Source organism: Malus sylvestris, chromosome 5, assembly GCF_916048215.2.
Source record: "Malus sylvestris chromosome 5, drMalSylv7.2, whole genome shotgun sequence".
Classification (NCBI taxonomy): Eukaryota; Viridiplantae; Streptophyta; class Magnoliopsida; order Rosales; family Rosaceae; genus Malus; species Malus sylvestris.
The window spans coordinates 10,729,539-10,751,819 of NC_062264.1; the positions used below are offsets into that span (position 1 = coordinate 10,729,539).

General features: G+C 37.6%; 1 protein-coding gene, 1 long non-coding RNA gene and 1 other non-coding gene across 5 annotated transcripts; 1 reads left to right on the forward strand and 2 right to left on the reverse strand.

Moving 5' to 3' along the window:
* The first annotated feature begins 2,366 nt into the window (after positions 1 to 2,366).
* TRNAE-CUC (transfer RNA glutamic acid (anticodon CUC)) lies at positions 2,367 to 2,439 on the forward strand. The gene has a single exon. It is a non-coding gene; the product is annotated as a tRNA-Glu (tRNA).
* A 1,298-nt stretch (positions 2,440 to 3,737) lies between these two features.
* Positions 3,738 to 11,386, reverse strand: LOC126623779 (uncharacterized). 2 transcript variants are annotated; one of them, XR_007623878.1, is made up of 3 exons: positions 11,048 to 11,386; positions 8,773 to 10,430; positions 3,738 to 4,639 (listed from the first exon to the last, which is right to left on the reverse strand). It is a non-coding gene; the product is annotated as an uncharacterized LOC126623779 (long non-coding RNA). The 2 variants fall into 2 exon arrangements; XR_007623877.1 differs by lacking the exon at positions 11,048 to 11,386 and having other exon boundaries at positions 8,773 to 11,017.
* Positions 11,387 to 18,438: 7,052 nt separating this feature from the next.
* Positions 18,439 to 22,237, reverse strand: LOC126623777 (chromatin remodeling protein SHL-like). 2 transcript variants are annotated; one of them, XR_007623875.1, is made up of 5 exons: positions 22,024 to 22,237; positions 21,571 to 21,916; positions 20,462 to 20,530; positions 19,334 to 19,435; positions 18,439 to 18,727 (listed from the first exon to the last, which is right to left on the reverse strand). XR_007623875.1 is itself a non-coding variant. In XM_050292764.1 (5 exons), exons 1-5 carry the CDS (start codon positions 22,094 to 22,096, stop codon positions 18,701 to 18,703), a joined length of 651 nt encoding a protein of 216 aa, XP_050148721.1. In that variant the 5' UTR covers positions 22,097 to 22,237; the 3' UTR covers positions 18,439 to 18,700. The 2 variants fall into 2 exon arrangements, 1 of the variants encoding a protein (XP_050148721.1); XM_050292764.1 differs by having other exon boundaries at positions 19,334 to 19,469.
* Between the last annotated feature and the right edge of the window lie 44 nt (positions 22,238 to 22,281).

Here is a 22,281-nt window from a genome sequence, read left to right on the forward strand (position 1 = left end):
GTCCTCACGGAGGCCGATCCTTAAATGCTGCTTTTTTTATCCAAGTTTTGGCCTCCACAGTTTCCATTAGTCCTAAGATGAAGTCCCTTAATTTGTGACAGTGATCCAAAATTTGTGAAGTATATGGGGTTTAATTTCTATTGTAAAAGGAAAAACATGTTTGCACACAATAACATTTTTCCTTTAAACATTCCAAATATTAGAATACAGCCTCTGTGACTTGCAATAAACAATATAATTATTGTAGGCCTATTTTAGTTAGGGGAAATGAAGAAGGTGTGACACATGGAAAAAAGAGAGAAAAGATCAAGAGGCACTTAATAGTACATATAGCCGGCTTCCTTACCATACAAGTAATACAAGATTCAATAAGAAAGATCTTAAACATAACCCTAAACACAATATACTAACTAAATTAGAACTGCAACACTTCCCTTTGAGTATGTAAATACTCAATTAGATGGAGCATTAGGTCTCCATGGATGATGTAGAAGTGGTTGATGAAGTAGTCTCGTCTAGTCGGCAGAATGAGTAAACGCAAGTCTCAAATAGGGAATGCATATAGGAAATAACTCTCGCAAAACCTGGCTATGGTAAAATCCAAGGGGTGACAAAACACACAGTCCAGGGAGAAAAGTGAGTTAACATAATATGTCAAACTTAAATGCCTTCAGGATGCAAGTAGGACGTACACTAGGGTATGACCAGCCCATAATAGATGCCTCGTCAAAACCTCGTTAGGCAACAAAAATTCAAGAGGACAAAATGATCCTGATCATACGGAAAAGAGTACATTAAGGTCAAATGAGTATAATTCAGGATACTCTCCTTGAGTTTGACAAAACTCCCCTAGAGAACTACAAACGTTGTAACTCATACAATGTACACATACTAATTCCTTGAACAAGCTTCTGAAAGATAGACTTTGGCAGTGACTTCATGAAGAGCTTATCAAGGTTGTCTTAAGAGCAGATCTGCTTGACTTCAATCTTTTGATGCTCTTGTTGCTGATGTGAAAAGGAAAACTTCGTTGCAACATGCTTTGTATTGTCTCCTTTGCCGTAAGATGAAGCTTCACATCTTGGACCCATTTGAGTTAGTTTCTGCTAGAGACTTGCATAGCAATAAGGTTGAGTTCTTAAGATTCTACACATTGTTGTAACGAAGGGAAAAGCTTTATCAGGTTTTCATGAGAGTTTTATTTTATGAAAACTACAGGTTTCAATGACACTTCTTCGATTTGATTTCAACTTTAATGAATTTTCGATTCATTGGGTATCTGCAAGCAAATACAATATATACTATACAACAACTATAGTGAATTTCAGTGGGTTCGGATCCTTTGTCTCATTATTTATAGTAAACATAGCGGACTTCCTTATCTTATTAAGGTCCAATAGGAAAGATCTAGAACATAATTCGAAACATAATCTACTGATATTTACACAATGACACTTCTAATTAAATTAGAGTTGCAACAATAATGAGTTTGTGATAAAAATTACAGAAGATTGTCCAATTATTTGGACAAAATTCTGGACAAGTTTTACAATACTATAATACCGTCAAATTCCTCTAAACTAAATTACGAGGAGAATGATTCGAAATTAAGAGCAAAAAATAGAGCATAAAAGCAGTGAATTTGCCTAGTCTGCGAAAGAGTGATACAATTTAATTGCGAAGTTAGATAGATTCTTGGTATCATAATTTCTAAACCAACGTGGATTTCCACCCATTAAATTGGTCTCAATGGAGGCTAAGACTTAAGAAATCAACAATCATGGTGACATAGCTAGGAGATTGCGTGTCGAAGGGAGGAGTCCAATGACTGTCTACTGCACAGTCCAAGAGTGACAAGGGAAAGCTGCTACGCCTATTGTTTCTTAATCCCAGTTTTATCGGGAGAAGCATTTGTTATACTCATAGTCATTTACTAATTTGTATTCCTTGTAAATCTTGTCGTACAAACCAAATCATATATGGATTAGTCTTGTATATATACTTCTTTTAAATATCAGAGTGCTCCCAAATCTTGTATGGCTTCATATCATACAAATTCATGAATTTCGTGATAAGAACTGATTAATAAAAAGTCCAAATTAAAAGAAACAAAAAAGAAAGAAATTAGCACAAGAAAGCGCGAGGGTTTCGGTCTTGATGTTGTTATGAAACATTCAAATTCGCATACTATACAAATTGTGGCCATGTTTTGGAATGTTTGAAAATTTTGAGAGTAATAGGTACTTAATCCTAGATTCATTTTAATTTTTTTTTTTAATTTTTATTTAGGGTATGTATTTTTGTCAGTATGTTGCGTCTAGCAACTAGAATCTGTATATAAAATAAAGCTGCACTTATTTCCAACATCCGTTGTAGTCTAGTTGGTCAGGATACTCGGCTCTCACCCGAGAGACCCGGGTTCAAGTCCCGGCAACGGAATATCCTTTTTTAGCTTTTTAATAATATCTGTTTGTGAGACCCGGGTTCAAGTCCCGGCAACGGAATATCCTTTTTTAGCTTTTTAATAATATCTGTTTGTTTGATAGGCCTCGGGTGTTCCCATTCTTTTCTTTTTTTTTGGATAATATCAAATTTTTCATAATAAGACTTGGACGACTATCCCTACCCTCGGTAATTTTCCATCTTTGTTTTAAAAAAATTAGGCAATTTTACATAACTTCGTGTAATCAAGTAAACTTTGAAGAAGGGTTTGGTCCGAGAAAGTCGGAACTAAGGTAGGGTTTATGTGCATGCAACCCTAGAAGGGTGACAGCGGCAGGTTCTAGAGACGGCGACGACTGGTCCTGGTAGCGAGAGAGAAAGAAGGCAGGGTCGTTGTGGGGCGAGGCCTTGATGGAGGATCTGAATACTGGCGGAATGTTGGAAGAGTTAGGGCAATCCTTGGAAGATAAACTTCAGTTGACAAACAAGGAGAAAGCTGGAGTGGTGATCGAGAGGAAGGATGTAGAAGAGGCTCTAACTGGCTTCCATTATATGTTACTATCAGAGGTTCTAACTGATAGGGTAGTCCATGGGGAAGCCTTCGTGGATCGTTTTACTTCATTGTGGAGGGGGAAGGAGGGTGTCTCCATTAGGGACATCGAGGATCATCAGTTTCTGGTGAGATTTGTAGCTCAACGCGATATGCAACGGGTGCTTGAGTCGGATTTTCCTTGGACGTTCCAAGATGATTTTGTGCTGGTGGGTGATTGTACAAATAGGAGGGAGGCACGATGGGGCGCTTTTTCATTGGGAGACTTGTGGCTTCAGATACATATGGTGTCGCCGCTGAGTATGACGGTTGTGGTTGTTACGGTAATTGGAGGAAAGAATGGTACGGTGATTATGGTGGATAACTCGGCAAGTAAGGAGTTCATTGGCAAGTTTGGGTACATATTCGTCTTAATTTACGGGAACCATTGATCTGAGGGATGATGGTCATGTTCCCGGATGAAGGGCGATTATGGGTCCAATTTCAATACGAAGGATTGCCAAATTATTGTTTCTACTGTGGGATGCTTGGACATGTGAGTCGAGCGTGTAAAACACATAGGTTGTGTGGGATGCAAGGCATAGGGGAGGAAGGAGAATCACAGCCATCAGGGAGTAATTTGTTGTATGAAGATCTGAAGGCTAGCAGTGTCACGCCCCGAACCCGGGGTCAATAGGAAAAATAACTCCGAATCCGAAACGTGAGATAAAAGCTAACTAATTAAAATAAAACTGAAATAACGGAGTGAAAAATAAAATTCTTCTTATTTAAAATAACTCAATAATTCTTTACAAGGCTAAAATAAAGAAATACAAAATTCTATCCTCACACTTAATCCGATCTCATCCCGTCTACCCTCTTAGATTGTTTAGTTCGTAAACCTGCATAACAATAGAGGGGTGAGCTTCAACAGCTCAGTAGGGACATAACCTTATCACAGTAAATTGACAATATTAAATTAAGTGTCATAAAATCATGTAATCAAGTACCAAATTATTATCATCAACAATGCATGAGTGCGATACAATACTCTTCATCTCTACCCGTTAATTCATGTAATAAAACACGCGAACCTGCACGTCCCATACCGTGCATTTTACCTCTGCAGTGGTGGTTCGAATGTTTTAATATACAAATTAACCCCCTGTAACTCAATCATCCCAATTTCCCCTTTTGTTAGTCATCTTGCTCAAACTCTTCGTCGCCAGTCCCGAATTACCCTTAAAGAATCTGTGCACTGTGGGCTCACCTGAGACCTGGTACCTGCTAAGAGTTTGACTCAACTACACAAAAGATCATTTCCATTACCCTCTTTCCAAATTCCTTTCTCACCTACAAAGTTCCAACCACTTCTGACACATGAGTGATGCACAAGCAACGTTATTACATTTTTCACATGTCACAATATATCTCCATGTCACAATATATATCTCAACGAATAACATTCCAGTAGTACTAACAAGTAAACAACCAACTGAAGCAATCATCCAAACAATGTCCAACCACATTAATCAACCAGCACAAATATAGTACTTCATGAAATTTAATAGAATCAATATCTGTAAAGGTCTGCCGTATTTCCCCTACCTGGATTCCAAAGCATTGCTCCGATATATTAACACAAGAAACCACAACTGTGATAAGCTCCTATTCACAAGTATAAGAAAATTACCAAATGCCTTATGTGAACTTTAATACTAATCAACACACTTAAAACTCATCAGTTCCACGGTACTCAATTCAAAAGTCATTTGGTTGATTATAATGCTGTACAAAATAGTTTCTTATATAGCAAACATGTATAGTGCTTATTCAAAAGTCTTTTGCCTTCTAAACCATTCAAGTAATATGTATAAATTAAACTACATAAAACCATTTACCAACATGCTTATTCATTTAACAACAGACATGCATCCATACATATACATATATATGCAGTACATGCTTCGACTCTTCTCTTTGCAATAGAGCAGCATCCAAGTCTCCTAAAGTTAAGTGCCTTTCCAAGAATAGGAATGAATATGGTATTGTTATGTCACATGCGAAATACAGAACATAAAAGGCTATCACTAAAGAACAATATGAATAGAAAGACTTTTCTATAAAACTAAATCAGCAGTATGAACGAATTCAAATACATACGCATAACGATGCCCAGCAGCCCCTTTTTGGTTTAGATACAAACATTTATAATTTATTAATAACATACAGTGATATGAGACAAATAACTAAGAGGAAAACCTAGAAAGGAAAACTCTTTAAACCTGAGAAAGAGTAGACCCCGATAGAAAACGTTTCATCTCGCCAGCGAAGAAAACCGAAGCAATAACATTCTATTTATAGGAGAAGGAAGTCGGCACAGAGGAAGGTGAGATCAGACCAAGCAAACTTACACCGCCTCAAAGCTATCGATAGGAATGATGTAAAAGCCCTTTAATTGGCTATGGTTTTGGTCCAATTAGAATAGAACAAACAGCTTAATAAAATAATGTAAAAGGAAAGAAGATGAATAATATGAATATATAGTTCAAATACTACCGTAATGGTGTACTGAACTTATTTGGTTCAAAATAACAGTAAATTAGAGTATGGAAAAATGAAATAAAGGAATTAACAGTAAATAAGAAGTAATACAAATTTTTTTTTTTTTGAAATTAATAAGTATACACAACACATAATTATATATGATTATTTTTTAAAATACAGGTCCTCACAATCTACCCTCCTTAAAAGAAATTTCGTCCTCGAAATTTGTAAGACCTTACTCAATATATAATAGTAGTTGAAGAAAACTAAGAGAATATCCAACCAGAGTGGTTGCATAGAGATTACCCTTCCGTTTCAAGTGGATTGCAATTCTCTATGTATTTTGCCTTCCAACTCTAGAAATTATTCCCTTTACATATAGTTTTAACATTGTAAAGTCCACTGAATAGTAAAACGGATATATGCCAAAACATAAGTTTTCTTTTCAAGCAACAATAAAATTGAACATAACCCTTCAATTAAAAACGTAAGGGCCATATTTGGAGCGAAATCATTTTCTTCTGTACTAACAAAATTATTTTCAAAAACCAATTACTCACACAATTAACACGAAACCAAAAGCTCAATCCCAAAGCTCAACTCACAATCCCAACACTAGTTGCCTCAATCTCAGGAAAAACCCTGGTACGTAACAAGCGGTCTAACCAAACCCCAACACCACTAATTGGATTTGAGTGGATCGATTTCCTTGATCTAAATGTAGTTTCCAAACGAAATAGTACTTCAAGTAGTATTCCTAATGGCTTCCTAGTATAACAACATTCAGAAATGTGACCCATCACTCAGCTCCATTATTTAATTCTTTTATTCTCACCACACGACATTCGTGACTTCGTTTTACTCATCATATAGCCTAAAGCTATATAGGAATGAGAATTAGTGGTCTCATCACACAACCGTAAGTCATGTAGGAATGAAGTTCTTTGTCAAATTCATCACATAGCCCAAAGCTATGTAGGAATGAGATTAATCAAACTTATCACACAACCAATAATTGTGTAGGAATAAAGTTCAATAGATTCATCACACAACCAGAAGTTGTGTAGGAATGAAATATAATATACTCATCACACAATCCAAAATTGTGTAGGAATGACATTTAAGTAGTTCATCATACAACCCCAGTTGTATAGGAATGAATCACCATGTATATAATACCAACTCGTGTAGGAATGAGAATGTCACTTAACTATTACCTTTCTGAGTAGGAGTGAGTCACATGTGAGTTGGCTTCCTCTCCGTAACATAATCGAACTAATAAATATTTCAATAAATCCAAACCTTAATTTTAAACTCCTGTCTAAGAAAGTCTCTTGCATCAAAGTTCTAAGACATCCCCCATCTTATAAATTTAGGACTAATTCTTTTCTGAAAGAGATGTGGTGTTTGCAAAACTATGCAAACATAGAATTACTCCTCAGTCATCTAATGGACCCTAACAGAAACTTGTGCTCCAATCACCACCATAGAATTAATCCATGAAAATTGAATGAATAACAGGGATCACATGTAAATTTGTTTCTTCACTGAAACTTTATCGAATAAATGACTACTTCCAGTAGTCCAAACTCTGACTTTGAACCTACGTTTAAGAGAGTCACTTGTATCTCAAACAACCTTTAACTCTTAATTCTAAGACAATCTTCAACCAAAAACTTCAAGATAGTCCATCTCATAAGAGAGGTGATGTTTGCGAACCAAGCAAACAGATTAGTACGAGTATTCATACACTTTATCTCAAGATATGGTTTAGTTGGTAACCACCACCATAGGATTCATGAGATCATTGAACACCATGCACTACCTAAAGACAATGATGTAATCTCGTACTCCAGCTAATTGGTTGAATCCCAACGAACTAACATGACGAAAACAAGGGTGTACAACAGTAATAAATTAAAATCCTTAAACTTCTCCTCAATCACAACCTCAGCTCGTCTATCACCTGTCTTGCCAAATAACACCTGCCTTGCCAAATAACTCTTCTGTAAAATAATAGATGAGGGGTGAGCAACAACCACTGTCACTCAGTGAGTAGAATATTATATAATATGCCAGTCAAGCTTGCCATTTTAATCACACTATAAAATAGGATAATAATATCAAAGCTTTAGCCACATAATTCCATATCACATCATCCCTTTACGTGTCCATTATATCCTTCATAAATTGTAACTCACCACGTTACTCCTAATGGCCATCTGCTCTAATGTCCCTGTGTGCAGTTTACATTTATCCCTCGAATTAATGCAACACTAAAGTTCTCATGCTCCATGAACATGTCCAAATAATCCACATATCACCATATTAATAATTCCAAAAGCATTTCAACAAATCCAACATGCTTGACTTAAAATAGATAGAGATTTATAAATAGATAAAACCCACAATAGTTCGTGGTTTTCATTTATCAGAAAATAAGAATACTTTGAAACACATTACATAAACCACTCACCTCGATAATCCAAGCTTTGGCAAGACAACCCAACTAACATCTCCGCACACCTCAAACTAGCTTTCCCCTTTTCTTTTCTTTCTAAGCTCTCACTCTAACGTATATATTAAGTATGTATGTATGTATATCCAACATATATAATCATTTCCAGCACTAAATACATGCTTTACTTCATATATAATTGAAACCATATATAGCAGAAAGGTATGTAGCTTGATAACTAACATGGAAGCTCACAAATCCATGACAGATAAACTATTATATAAAATTAAAAACAACATGATGGATAGACATGAAAATAGCTATAGAAAATGTAAGGGAAAACTGGGGATATGTCATAAACTTATCAAGGGTATTATGTCAAAATAGATTTTCTTTTTAAAATGAATCAGTTGATAGATCAATTGATATCACACAACCCTTTTAGCTTTCGTATGAAAACTGTCAACACAAATATGCAGTGCATAAAACCAAATGGATTAAGATGTGGAAAGAAACATTTGTACAAATTAAGTTGTCAATCACAATACTGCATAACATTAACAACATATTAAGAAAGTCATAGTATAGCCACTAACAAAATACAGGGAATATGAAAATAATTACCAAAGCTTTGTGAGCTACAGGCTTACGACATATGTATTCATGATTGTTTCATGATTTAGATGCCATAGATTTCGATGAAACCTCTCTCTTTGTTTCTGAGTTTAGTATGCAGTTGAAACCCTGGTCTTTATTTATACTAGGGGAAATGCGAGAGTGAAATGGATAGACTTACCAGAACCGAATAAGATGAGCAACGTGTAAAGCCAAATCGCTTTGGGTTTAGTGGTGTGACACCTATTCCACCTTGCGGCAAACCCATTCTAGCTTCCAACTTGATTAGCACGAACTCAAGCTAACAGATAGCTTACTGACTCATTTGAATGCAGCAGGGGTCAACTACTTAAGTAGGTAAAATATCACGCAGATTGCCAGCTTTTGCTTTTACAATCATCTCAACATTTCAATTCCATTCTAAACGTCTATCACTCGGCAGTTAGGAAAGCTATAGTATAGTTGGACACACTGGTGAAGAAAACACTAACCAATTAAAGAATATTTTTTTTTTTTTTAATACGGATCTTCCACTTCTACTGAGTAGTCACAACACAAGTAATATGTACCACATAAGCCAAATAAAATTTCAACATATCACAGCAGTAAAGCAAACAATGACACTTTACTTCCAACTACGTTAAGACCTAACAACCCATATTACTACCCCCTAACTAGACCTACTAGTCTCTCAGTCAAATGAATTCAAGTCCAAACAAAAGACTTGACAAAACTAATACCACAAAACAGAAATGCTCTAGCTCTTTTAGTTCAACTGACTATTTAATTGGTAACACAACTTTCCCAAGGGTGTCTAATCCCTATGCTCTGATACCATTCTGTCACGCCCCGAACCCGGGGTCAATAGGAAAAATAACTCCGAATCCGAAACGTGAGATAAAAGCTAACTAATTAAAATAAAACTGAAATAACGGAGTGAAAAATAAAATTCTTCTTATTTAAAATAACTCAATAATTCTTTACAAGGCTAAAATAAAGAAATACAAAATTCTATCCTCACACTTAATCCGATCTCATCCCGTCTACCCTCTTAGATTGTTTAGTTCGTAAACCTGCATAACAATAGAGGGGTGAGCTTCAACAGCTCAGTAGGGACATAACCTTATCACAGTAAATTGACAATATTAAATTAAGTGTCATAAAATCATGTAATCAAGTACCAAATTATTATCATCAACAATGCATGAGTGCGATACAATACTCTTCATCTCTACCCGTTAATTCATGTAATAAAACACGCGGACCTGCACGTCCCATACCGTGCATTTTACCTCTGCAGTGGTGGTTCGAATGTTTTAATATACAAATTAACCCCCTGTAACTCAATCATCCCAATTTCCCCTTTTGTTAGTCATCTTGCTCAAACTCTTCGTCGCCAGTCCCGAATTACCCTTAAAGAATCTGTGCACTGTGGGCTCACCTGAGACCTGGTACCTGCTAAGAGTTTGACTCAACTACACAAAAGATCATTTCCATTACCCTCTTTCCAAATTCCTTTCTCACCTACAAAGTTCCAACCACTTCTGACACATGAGTGATGCACAAGCAACGTTATTACATCTTTCACATGTCACAATATATCTCCATGTCACAATATATATCTCAATGAATAACATTCCAGTAGTACTAACAAGTAAACAACCAACTGAAGCAATCATCCAAACAATGTCCAACCACATTAATCAACCAGCACAAATATAGTACTTCACGAAATTTAATAGAATCAATATCTGTAAAGGTCTGCCGTATTTCCCCTACCTGGATTCCAAAGCATTGCTCCGATATATTAACACAAGAAACCACAACTGTGATAAGCTCCTATTCACAAGTATAAGAAAATTACCAAATGCCTTATGTGAACTTTAATACTAATCAACACACTTAAAACTCATCAGTTCCACGGTACTCAATTCAAAAGTCATTTGGTTGATTATAATGCTGTACAAAATAGTTTCTTATATAGCAAACATGTATAGTGCTTATTCAAAAGTCTTTTGCCTTCTAAACCATTCAAGTAATATGTATAAATTAAACTACATAAAACCATTTACCAACATGCTTATTCATTTAACAACAGACATGCATCCATACATATACATATATATGCAGTACATGCTTCGACTCTTCTCTTTGCAATAGAGCAGCATCCAAGTCTCCTAAAGTTAAGTGCCTTTCCAAGAATAGGAATGAATATGGTATTGTTATGTCACATGCGAAATACAGAACATAAAAGGCTATCACTAAAGAACAATATGAATAGAAAGACTTTTCTATAAAACTAAATCAGCAGTATGAACGAATTCAAATACATACGCATAACGATGCCCAGCAACCCCTTTTTGGTTTAGATACAAACATTTATAATTTATTAATAACATACAGTGATATGAGACAAATAACTAAGAGGAAAACCTAGAAAGGAAAACTCTTTAAACCTGAGAGAGAGTAGACCCCGATAGAAAACGTTTCATCTCGCCAGCGAAGAAAACCGAAGCAATAACATTCTATTTATAGGAGAAGGAAGTCGGCACAGAGGAAGGTGAGATCAGACCAAGCAAACTTACACCGCCTCAAAGCTATCGATAGGAATGATGTAAAAGCCCTTTAATTGGCTATGGTTTTGGTCCAATTAGAATAGAACAAACAGCTTAATAAAATAATGTAAAAGGAAAGAAGATGAATAATATGAATATATAGTTCAAATACTACCGTAATGGTGTACTGAACTTATTTGGTTCAAAATAACAGTAAATTAGAGTATGGAAAAATGAAATAAAGGAATTAACAATTAAATAAGAAGTAATACAAATTTTTTTTTTTTTGAAATTAATAAGTATACACAACACATAATTATATATGATTATTTTTTAAAATACAGGTTCTCACAAGCAGGGATTTGCGAGGTAACGCGATTCGTTCACCATTCCGTAGGTCGAAAAGTCAAAATAAGGGAAAGGATAACTGGCGAACTATAAAGTCACGAGAAAAGGGGAAGTGGAGTCTGGAGAGAATGCATGGGGAGATGGGTCTACGTAGCACGGAGGGAAAGGGTAAGAAGGTGACAAGGAATGGAGGAAGTACATCGGGAAGGGGATGGGGGATTTGGAGAACACTGCTTCATCCATGGTGAAACAAAATACATATGCTAGAAGGGATGAAGAGGACAATGAGACTAGGAATGATGATATAGTTCAACATCAAGTAGCTGAAGAATTAGCTCAAAAGGCACGGGAGAGAGCTTTTGATGCGAGGCTTATTTGAAGGGGAAAGGTTATTCAGCCTAGGACCGAGAATGTGGTGTTATTTGATTTTACAGAACCAGTAGGGCGACTGGATAGGGATGTGGAAAGGAGGAATATGGGTTTGCAGGTGGATCTCAATGATCCAATTCATATGGAAAATGATGGAGGCATGGTAGAGGTGCGAAAAAGGGGTGGATGTCAGTGAGAATCAGAATATTGAGGTGAATGATACTGAGACCATAAGGACAGTTATGGGGGGGTACCCAGGATTCGGATCCGTTTGAATTGGGGTCTATTATTGCTGCAGTGAGTAGGGAGAATACGAGACAGAAATGAAATGGAAGAGGAAGTAACAGAGTGGGAAGGGGTGGATGGCAGTATTCAGAATAAACGAGCGTTTATTTCCACTAAGGCGGAGGAAACCAGCCGTGAGGGGTCTCTACGGGCGCCATGAAAACATTATGTTTGAACTGTCAAAGAATTGAGGGGTCCTTGACAGTTGATGCTCTAGTGGAGTAGGTACAACTTCACAACCCCGGGTTAGTGATTCTACTTGAGACAAAAAATAAAAGTGATCGATATAAATATTTACTTAAAGTGTTATGGATGGACTTTATGCAACCGGCTAAACGAATGGGTATTGGAGGGTGTTTATGTGTTTTTTGGAGAGACGAGGTGGGTATATCTAACATCGTTTGGAAGAGTTTTTTTTTTATAGAATTGGGTTTTGGTGGTGATTCGATTCATTCGGATTAGAGGATGTTAGCAGTATATGCCAGTACGAATGACAAGCGTAGAAAAACTCAATGGTGGGAACTTAGTACGCGGATTAGTAACTCACAGGGAAAATGTACCGTGATCGGTGATTTTAATGATATAGTGGATAACGAAAAGAAGGAAGGCGATAATTATCGCTCTATGACTAGCACGAGGGACTTTCGTGATTTCCTGGCGATAAATGAACTTCTGGATTTGGGTTTTGAAGGCTATCCTTTTACATAGAGGAATAAACGTGATGATGGGTTGATTCAACAACGACTTGATAGAGGTGTGGCGACGTCAGGTTGGATGGATTTGTTTCCTAGGGTGAAAATTAACCATGTGGTGTTGGAGGGCTCGAACCATTCTATGTTAATTCTTTCCTCGGATGGAACTATTATGAAAGGGCCCACTTGGTTTATCTATGATTCAAGATAGGAGAAGAGTTCGAAATGTCGAGATATTATTATGGAGGCGTGGAAGGAACTGGTATAAGGCTCTTTGGCATTTAAAGTGAGCGAGAAATTGAAGGGTACTCGGCACCAACTAGTTGCTTGGAAAAAGGCTATGAAGCCGAATTCGAAACGGAGAATAGAGGAACTTAAAGGTGAGATAAAGAGGGGGATTGTTGACCCATATGTGCGGCAAGAGGATATTAAGGAGAATGAAAAAGAGCTTACATTGAAGAATACTATTGGAAGGTCAAATCACAAAATACATGGCTCTGTGAAGGTGACAAATTACTAAATTTTTTCATGCTCAAATGGTACAAAATGAGGAGCAATAGGCTACAGGGGTTGGAAGATTCTGCGGGAGAATGGCGGAAAGATTAGGCATGTATGCAAGACATTGCGGTTAATTATTTCACGGCCTTGTTTCAGTCAAGGAGCTCACGACAAGGAGGGGAGGTTGTGGCATGTGTGGAGGCTAAGGTGAATAACCGGGATAATGAGGAGCTTATCAAGCCTTTCTTGGAGGAGGAAATTCAGGAAGCTGTGTTTCAAATTCCGGCAACCAAGTCACCTAGTTCGGATGGGTTTACGATTGGATTTTTTCAGGACCATTGGGAGGTGGTGAGTAGGGATATTATACAAATGGTGCATGCCTTTTATCATTCGGGACAGTTGCTTCAGAAGATTAATCATACACATATTGTATTAATCTCGAAGGTGAAGGTTCCGTGGCGGATGACGGAATTGAGGCCGATTTCTTTATGTAATGCTGTCTATAAGATTATTACCAAGGTGTTGACAAGGAGATTAAAAAAAGTGATGGACCGGGTTATTAGTTTTAATCAGTCGGCATTTGTACCGGGACGGCAAATTCATGATAATATTCTGGTGGTTCATGAAATATTGCATTCTTTAAAGCAAGGGGTGGATGGTCGAATGGCGATTAAATTGGATATGGCGAAAGTGTATGATCGGGTGGAATGGGTTTTTTTATTGACGTTATGGGGAAGTTGGGGTTTCATCTCAAATTTTGTGATTGGATTCGAGAATACATTTCTACGGTGTCATATATTGTCATGGTGAACAGGGTCCCATCAGGGTATTTCCAACCAGAGAGAGGGCTTCGACAAGGAGACCCAATGTCGCCATTTTTGTTTCTCCTATGTGTGGAAGCCTTTTCGGCATATATTCGAAAGCATGAAGCGAAGGGATGGATTGGTGGGGTGCGAGTGGCAGCGAATGCAACGCCTATCAGTCACTTGTTTTTTACGGATGATTCGGTGATATTCCGTAAATCAGTTGAGACGGAGGCATGACAGGTAGTTAAGATACTGGAGGATTATGGGAAGGTCTCCGGACAAATTATTAATTTGGAGAAAAGCTCTATCTTTTTTAGGAAGGGTTGTCCAAAGAAGAAAAAACAACCAAATTGTTACAAGAATGAACATCCAAGCCAAAGATGGGTTCAACACTTGTAAGGAAATAGAGCGAGTTATAACTCAATTCTGGTGGAGAAGGCAGTTGAAGACTATGGGGTGTCATTAGGTGGCATGGGATAAAATGACAATGAGTAAGAGGGTTAGAGGCTTGAGTGTTCGTGATCTTATTGGTTTTAATTTGGCTATGCTCGCCAAAATCAGCTGAAGGATTTTGAAAAGTCGGATTCGATGCTTGGGATGGTGCTTCGAGATAAATATTTTCCCAACTCTTCTTTCCTTGAGGCAAATAAACAATCTAAATCGTCTTGGAGATGGAAAGGAATCCTATTGGGGCAGCAAGTTTTGAACTAAGGGCTTCATTGGCGAGTGGGTGATGGTGAATCAATTCAGGTGGCGAGTGATCCGTGGATTCCGAAGCCTCATTCTTTTAAACCAATGATGCGACAGGGGGCCCCTAATGAGAAGGTGTGTGACTTAATTTCTCCAGACATGCAAGGGTGGAAAATGGAGGTGGTTGGGGCATTCGTGGAACGGGAAGACATGGAATTGATTCAGACTATTCTAATTAATAGGCGGGGTTGTAGGGATAAACGAATTTGGCATTATATGAAGAATGGGATGTATGCGGTACATTCGGGAAATTATGTGGCGATGGAGATGATGAAAAATGGTGAATTTGGGCGTAAAAGGGGGGGAATGCCGAGTTCGGCTGGAGGATTGGGAGGAATGTGGAAGAAAACATGGTCCCTATTGGTTCCAAATAAAATCTGGTTCTTTATTTGGAAGGCATATCAGAAGGCGTTAGCTGTGAGACATAATCTGGAGCGAAGACAGATTCGAGTGGTGAACAATTGTGAACTTTGTGGGGTGCCAAATGAGACTGAGGCCCACCTATTCTTTGGGTGTGAGTTTAGTCGTGCTTTTTGGTTTGGGACGTCAATGCAAATAAATTTGGCAGCCATGGGGGTGGTGGATTTTCTGGGGGTTGGCAGAGATAAGTAAAGCGACTAGGGAAGGAGGAGGATGATGATTCATTATTGCAGCATGTGGTGTTTGGCTTTTGGCGAATTTGGAAGTGTAGGAATGAGGCTATATTTAATAGGACCCGAATTCTACCACATACTGCGGTGGAGTTGTGGAGAAAGCAAGTGGAAGAGTTTAGAGAGGCTGCAGTGGTGGTATGGGGGAAACAATGGGATAGGGAGTTAAGGGTGGGTGGTTATGGTGAGGAGGGGAGTGAGGGGGGGCTTCATTGGGCGAAACCTCCATTTGGCATATTGAAATTGAATTGCAATGCTACCTGGCAGAAAGATTCAAAGATGGGTGGGGTGGGATAGGTGTTACGTGACTTTGCGGGGATTCCTAAGCTTGCTGGAGGGGTGGGGGGAGGGAGGTTTGCGGCTGCAATCATGGCGGAAGTGGAGTCAATTAAGCAGGGAATGGAGATGGTCCTAAGTAGTGTGGTGATGGACCCTGGAGTTCGATTGGTGGTGGAATCAAACTCAAAATGACTGATTCAGATGCTCAACAAGGAGGTCACGGCTGATGTGACTCTTGATGTCTATCTCTAAGATATTTGGAGGATGGCGAGCTTGTTCTAACTGGTGAGGTTCTGCTTTACCCCTCGGCAATGCAATGGTGTAGCTCACTCAGTGGCGGCGCACGTTGTTAAGCATGGCGGGAGATTTAGCTGGGACGAGTTAGGTCCATAATTTCTTTTTAATATTTTAGCGGAAGATGCAAATGTAACTATTCATATTTAATTCAATAAAATTTCTACCCTTCGACAAAAAAAAAATTGAAAAAGTATACAAATGTTCTCTTTCAAACAATCTCACTATTTAATTCATCTGAAATTTTCTTAGTGCTGCTATATTATCATTTTATTTTAATAAACTTTCCTACTCTCTCCTTGAAAAAAAATAAATAAATCAAACAATCTCGTGTAAATAAGGTAATCTTTGAAACTTGAAATTGAGTAAGTGTACTAATTTCCTGTTCCAAAATCAAAACTAGCTTAGAAACCAAGTTTCATATATCAAGCCCTTTAACAAGAGGGATCCCTTTTAAAAATAAAAATAAAAAATTGGGGACATCCTCTTGACCGTTGGATCGATTTTAATGAAATTGTGTGGTTGAGATTAAATCACAGGTCACACAATTTCATTAAAGTCAAATCCAATATAAGAATCATTTAACAAGAGGGATTCCCATTTTTCAAAAAAAAATAGAAATCCCTTTTTGACCGTTAGATTGGCCTTAATGAAATTGTGTGGCCTGTTATTTAATCACAACCACACAATTTCATTAAAGTAGATCCAACGGTCAAGAGGGTGCTATATATATATATATATATATATATATATATATATATATATATATATATATATTTAAATGGAGATCCCTCTTGTTAAAGAATTCATATGTTGTGGGGGGGGGGGGGAACTATTGCAAACCCTTGATCCTCATCCACTCTCGTAACTCAACAATCTTGCAAACCCTTGATCCTCATCCACTCTCGTAACTCAACAATCTTGGACGATCCAAAAATTAAAAAATCAAATCAAACCTTGAAAGATGGTTGAATTTCCTCGGCATGTGCTCGAAAAAAATAGAAACGGATATTGATGGTCCTCGACAAACTTTAGCTTGGTGAGATGACGTTTTCTCAACCCAATATAGTTTACGGTTGTTTCACGCCGCCGCTACCACTAATCACAAAACATGGTGTAGAAATTGGTTGATCAAACAGCACTTGTCATGGGACCCTCACTTGAAGGAAAGGGTGTGATACCCTATGAGGAATTTGAGGTAGGTCAAATTGTACATCCATGGGCCCTTAAAGATGAAAATGATACCCTTTGCCTTTGGTATGTAACGGGTAACAAATTTAAAGATAAAGATGATGGAACTTCCTTCTCCTAAGCATTAAAAAACAATAAAAAACAGTTGAAAATGATGCATTTTAGTTGGGTTGGTATGTGACATTTTTAGACCTCAACAGGTTTTAACCCCAAGAATTTGGAGATGGTCTTAGTATATTTTTTAAAAAAATCCTAAAAAGCTAGGGAGAAAAATAGAAAAAAAAACATACAAATTGTCCGCCATCAACTCTTATCCTTAGCCAAGAGGGGTTGGTGGCAATCTCTTTTGGTTTCTTACCTCACTTCTCCTATCTTCTAACCATTTCCATTTATGGGTCATGGTCGCTCTTTCACTGTGTCAAAGAAAACTTTCGTGACTACAGTCTCTCACCAGCTCTATTGGCGAAAGCCTTTTGCAGTGGAGATGACCTACTGCTCATACTCGGAACTTGGAAGTGAACTGTAGTTTAGATTTTGAGATGGTGGTATTTTGTGCTTCTTGTGGTTTGGGTACTTAAAAAAAAAAAAAAAAAAAGACAGAGAAAGAAGCTCAACGTGTGTTGTAGACTTGGGAAAAGGATCCTCGCCGGATCCTTTTCCTGGGGATCCTAGGGATCTTATGATCGTGACCGTTCATCGTACATCGTGCAGTTAGAAATCATTTCAAAATTTAAAATTTAAAATTAAATATAAATAATACCTAACGAAAACTGATCGCATGATGTACGATTAACGGTCAGAATCACTGGATCCTTAGGATCTCCAGCAAAAGGATCTGGCGAGGATCCTTTTCCATAGACTTGTAGGTAACTTATAATAATGCTTCTTTGCCGGTGATTGCAAGATCATGATAAGAGTGATGTGGTATTTTCCTTGTGGTACCTTTACAGTAGTAATCCGATTGACAAAGTCTAGTTTTATTTGTGAGGATTATCTTTCATGTTGGTTGGATGTTAGGATGTGGGTCATCCATGGCTGATGATTGTACTTTAGTATCTAAGTTATTAGCTAAGTTGGCCCTTAGGCTTAATGGATTTGGGTTTGCTTGAAAAGTTTGAAGGGAAACAATATCATCGGAAATGAGCTCCTCCGAAGCTTTTGAATCATTTCTCAAATCTTTCTTATCTTGAAGGATGAACAAACTCTGTAAGACATGATTATATGTACATTGCTACAGTGGTAAGCGGAAAATACGTTCAGAATATTCACAATTCTACATTACATAACTACATACATACAAACACATCCTCGACCTTCAATAGATAGAGGATCTACTTAATTGCATAAAAAGGTTTTCAAGCTAGTTTTCGTATCACAACTTGTGATGCAATATCACCTCCGACGCCGCTTTGTATCCACCTGAAAGACAACATGAAGGAAGTTCAAAATACTTTGTGACCAACAACTATCAATGATAAACACTGCCCTGGTTTTTTTTCCTTTGACAAAATCAAGTTTCAAATCAAACCCATTAAGTTACCTACATTTCCAAATCATAACAAATTATATGCTTTAAAATTCATATAAAGTCGCACAACTTAATGAGCATATAAGAATATTTGCTTTATTATGCCATTGCCTCGTAACCTCCTGTATGATATTCATTAAGCCTGATATGCCTCCAACCAATAGTCCTGGAAATTTGTGATAAGTTTCTTCCTGTTCAATGTATAGTTTCTTTTAACACCCTTTTCCATTCTTTCTATTCAACTTAAAAATCTGGTCTAAAAGCATCACAAGCCCCTATGTGTATTTGGGTCATTTAATAATAGATGGAATGAGAAGCGAAAAAAAAACAAGAAGACAAATTAATCATTAAAATTGGTAGATAAAGAAATTTGAAACACATTCAATAACCTGTCAATTTCCAGAGGACATGCAATTCAAATTGAGTCCACAAGCAACCAAGAATAATAATGGTAAACCTAACTTCAAATTTATCCAACACTTACGAAAGAAATGTACCTTTGTATCCGGGTGTCTGGAAGCAGTATGGGAATTCTGCAATTTCTTTTGACTCTCGGAAGAGCAGCCTTCACAGAAGAAGTGATCTAGTCTTTTGGCTTCCTGTATATTCATGTTTATACAAGCAGGATGAAACCTGGATCAAGTGCAGTAAATTGAATATTGCATTCGCATTATAAAAGGATTGACAAGAGGAAGGAAGTACATGTGAAAATAGACAAAAAAAACATATCAATTAAAAAAAGACATAGGCATCCATGTTTCGAAGCCTTGTATACACTTTTCTCAAGCAACAGCCCCTCAAGTGTCAACCTAAAATGCTGCTGAAAGCAGCTCAGCAACATACTGTATACTCAAGGCAGACCAGCATAAGGAATAAGGATATACACTTGTCAATATGCTTTATGCTCATTCCATTAAGTATTTGGGAATTTGGGACATACATCAGAGATATATGCATACAGAAAATAGGAAAAAGCGATACATTCAATTTAAAAAATGTTCCTCTAAATGGTAAACTTCTTTAGAAGCAGCAACACTTTGAGACTTCATCAGGTTCAAAATAGACAAAATGCCTAGCTGATTCACATTCAAACAGTTCCTTGTAATTATTTGCATGACAGTATGGCACCTTGACCATGTATGTTTGAAATTGAATGCTAACCTGGAGTAGCGTACGAACACTATTTCCATGAACTAACAACTACTTCCCCTAATTTCCCCTCGAGGTATGAATAAAAGTTACCTTAAGATTAGATTTATAATCATCCATCCCCTTCAATTTCACAAACTTCCCAGCATTTATCAGCTACTTACACCCCAGAAAAACAATGTTGTAAAATAATAAAAGCAACCAGGTGAAGATATTCAAAATCTTTTCACTCCAGAATGGTCTGTCATAATCTTAAAGATCTAGTAAAAGGGAACAGTCAAGTGTCAGTGTGCACCTGGTTAACAACTGAATACATGTGTAAATTAAAACATGATAAATAATAATCTACCTAGAGATACAAGAAATATTCAGAAGGACCAACTTTTCAACTTTATGACAAGAATCTAATCCACCCTCCGTGAGGCAAAAGTATGGGTAGGTCACAAACAGTTGAATAACTTAAACATTTAACTTACCAATCACTACAACCTTCACATTGAACCATGAGGTCATCAGGGTTGTAAGGCATCTCACACTTGCAATACCTGCCACATAACATCAGAAACCCAAAAAGAGGCATTTCAATATCAGTCTGTCATTCCAATACCCAATGTTGCAAATACTGGAGCTTGTTCACAAAAGATCAAATAGAGAGGCTGACAACTTAACGGCCATGAGCAAAAAACAAAAATTGTGGGAAACCTATACAGCTAATAAAATAATGGAAACTTAGCTCAAGGCTCAAATATGTTTCGTTTATGATTTCATCAACTCAAATATCCCATATAATACCTATATAAGATAAAGAGTGCAAATGAAATCTGATCGTCAAGCTCCTTTGATTACCAGAAGGATAGGAAACTGAGAATTAAAGGTGAAGGACAAAATGAAGATGCATAAAACTAAAATCAATGAAGAAAAGTTTTGAGCTTTTAGTTTTAGAGGCCGTTTGATAACCATTTCGTTTTCACTTTTCACTTTTTGTTTTTCCTACAGAAAACTTGTATGGTAACTGTTTCAGTTCTAAAAAAAAATATGAAAACTGAAAGCTACTTTTTTGAGTATTCAAAATTTCGACTACCATACCATCCCATCTTGGCTATCTTGAGCTTATGAACGAGCTTGGGGATACTTTAAAGTTTATGCTTACTACTAGGGCTTCCAACACTGATTCCTACACTTAATCGGGTCTCATAGCCCCTGTGAACTTCACTTCACAGCCTGATTAATGCAATTTAAGAGCGCATTTCTATGGCCCTTGATCGAGCAGTTTTCAGTTTTAAGTTTCCACAATCAAACAAGTTACAGTTTTTAGTTAAAATGGTTATCAAACGGGCCCTTAGTTTTACGCATTCTCTCAAAGTTTCCACCTACTACAATGTATGATGGAAATAACAATGAAGAGTGAGCAAAAGTTCATTGCTTTTATATTCAAAGCACTCCAAAAACAATAGAAACCAACCAAATCATCTCAATTGAAGCACGAAATCAATACTAAACACCAAATAACAAGAAAAGTTAAAGATTGGACAACTCAATCTCCATCCCAATTCAACCAATTTGAAGCAAAAGAAGACAAACATACACGGCAACGCGGTCGGGATTGAAAGCCCCAGTGGAGGAATTATAATCAAAACGACAGAAGAAATCGTCGTTTCCAACAGCGTCGAGCTTGGTGTAGCTCTTGAAGGTGTGGACCGTACACTTGGCCTCGATGGTGTCGGCGCTCTGAACATCGTGGTGATCGGAGAGGAAGACCTCTTTGGAGCCGTGAAACTGCCTCCGGCCACCGAGCGACTCCTCGGGCCGATAGTACCACTGGACGTGGACCTTGACGTTGGAGCCGCGGCTGTCGGCCTCGATCCGCTCGATCTTGGCCACGTAGGACGGCTTCCCCGGCTCCGACGGGCGCATCAGGACGCAGTCCCCGGCTGCTCCACAAAGAGAGAAATCAAATTTACAGAGAATTCGAAGGGAATTTAGAATATTTGGAATTGGGGAGTTGAATTGTGAGTAGAGAGTAGTGGTAGTGTTGTACCTCTGACGGTTTTGTTGATGGGTTTGACGGTGTAGGAGTCGATCGTTCGCCTCGGAGCTTTGGGTTTGGCCATGGCGGAGATTCTACAAGCTCATCGCCCAAACCAGAGACGCAGAATTCGGAATTTGGAAGAAGAAAAGTGGGATACTTGGTTGAGGGGTTGGATTGTAGAATCATAGGATGGACGCATCTACAGAGGACAATAGCTCCTTTATTATGGACGACTTTTTCTTCTACCTTTTGACTAGCGTTTGTTCC

What these genes read in the sequence shown, in the direction of transcription:
- LOC126623777 (XM_050292764.1), bottom strand. Translation starts at nt 22,096, where the DNA reads ATGGCCAAACCCAAAGCTCCGAGGCGAACGATCGACTCCTACACCGTC. An exon ending in CATCAACAAAACCGTCAGAG is followed by an intron (nt 21,917 to 22,023) that starts GTACAACACTAC and finishes TTTGTGGAGCAG; the next exon opens with CCGGGGACTGCGTCCTGATG. An exon ending in AATCCCGACCGCGTTGCCGT is followed by an intron (nt 20,531 to 21,570) that starts GTATGTTTGTCT and finishes GTTATGTGGCAG; the next exon opens with GTATTGCAAGTGTGAGATGC.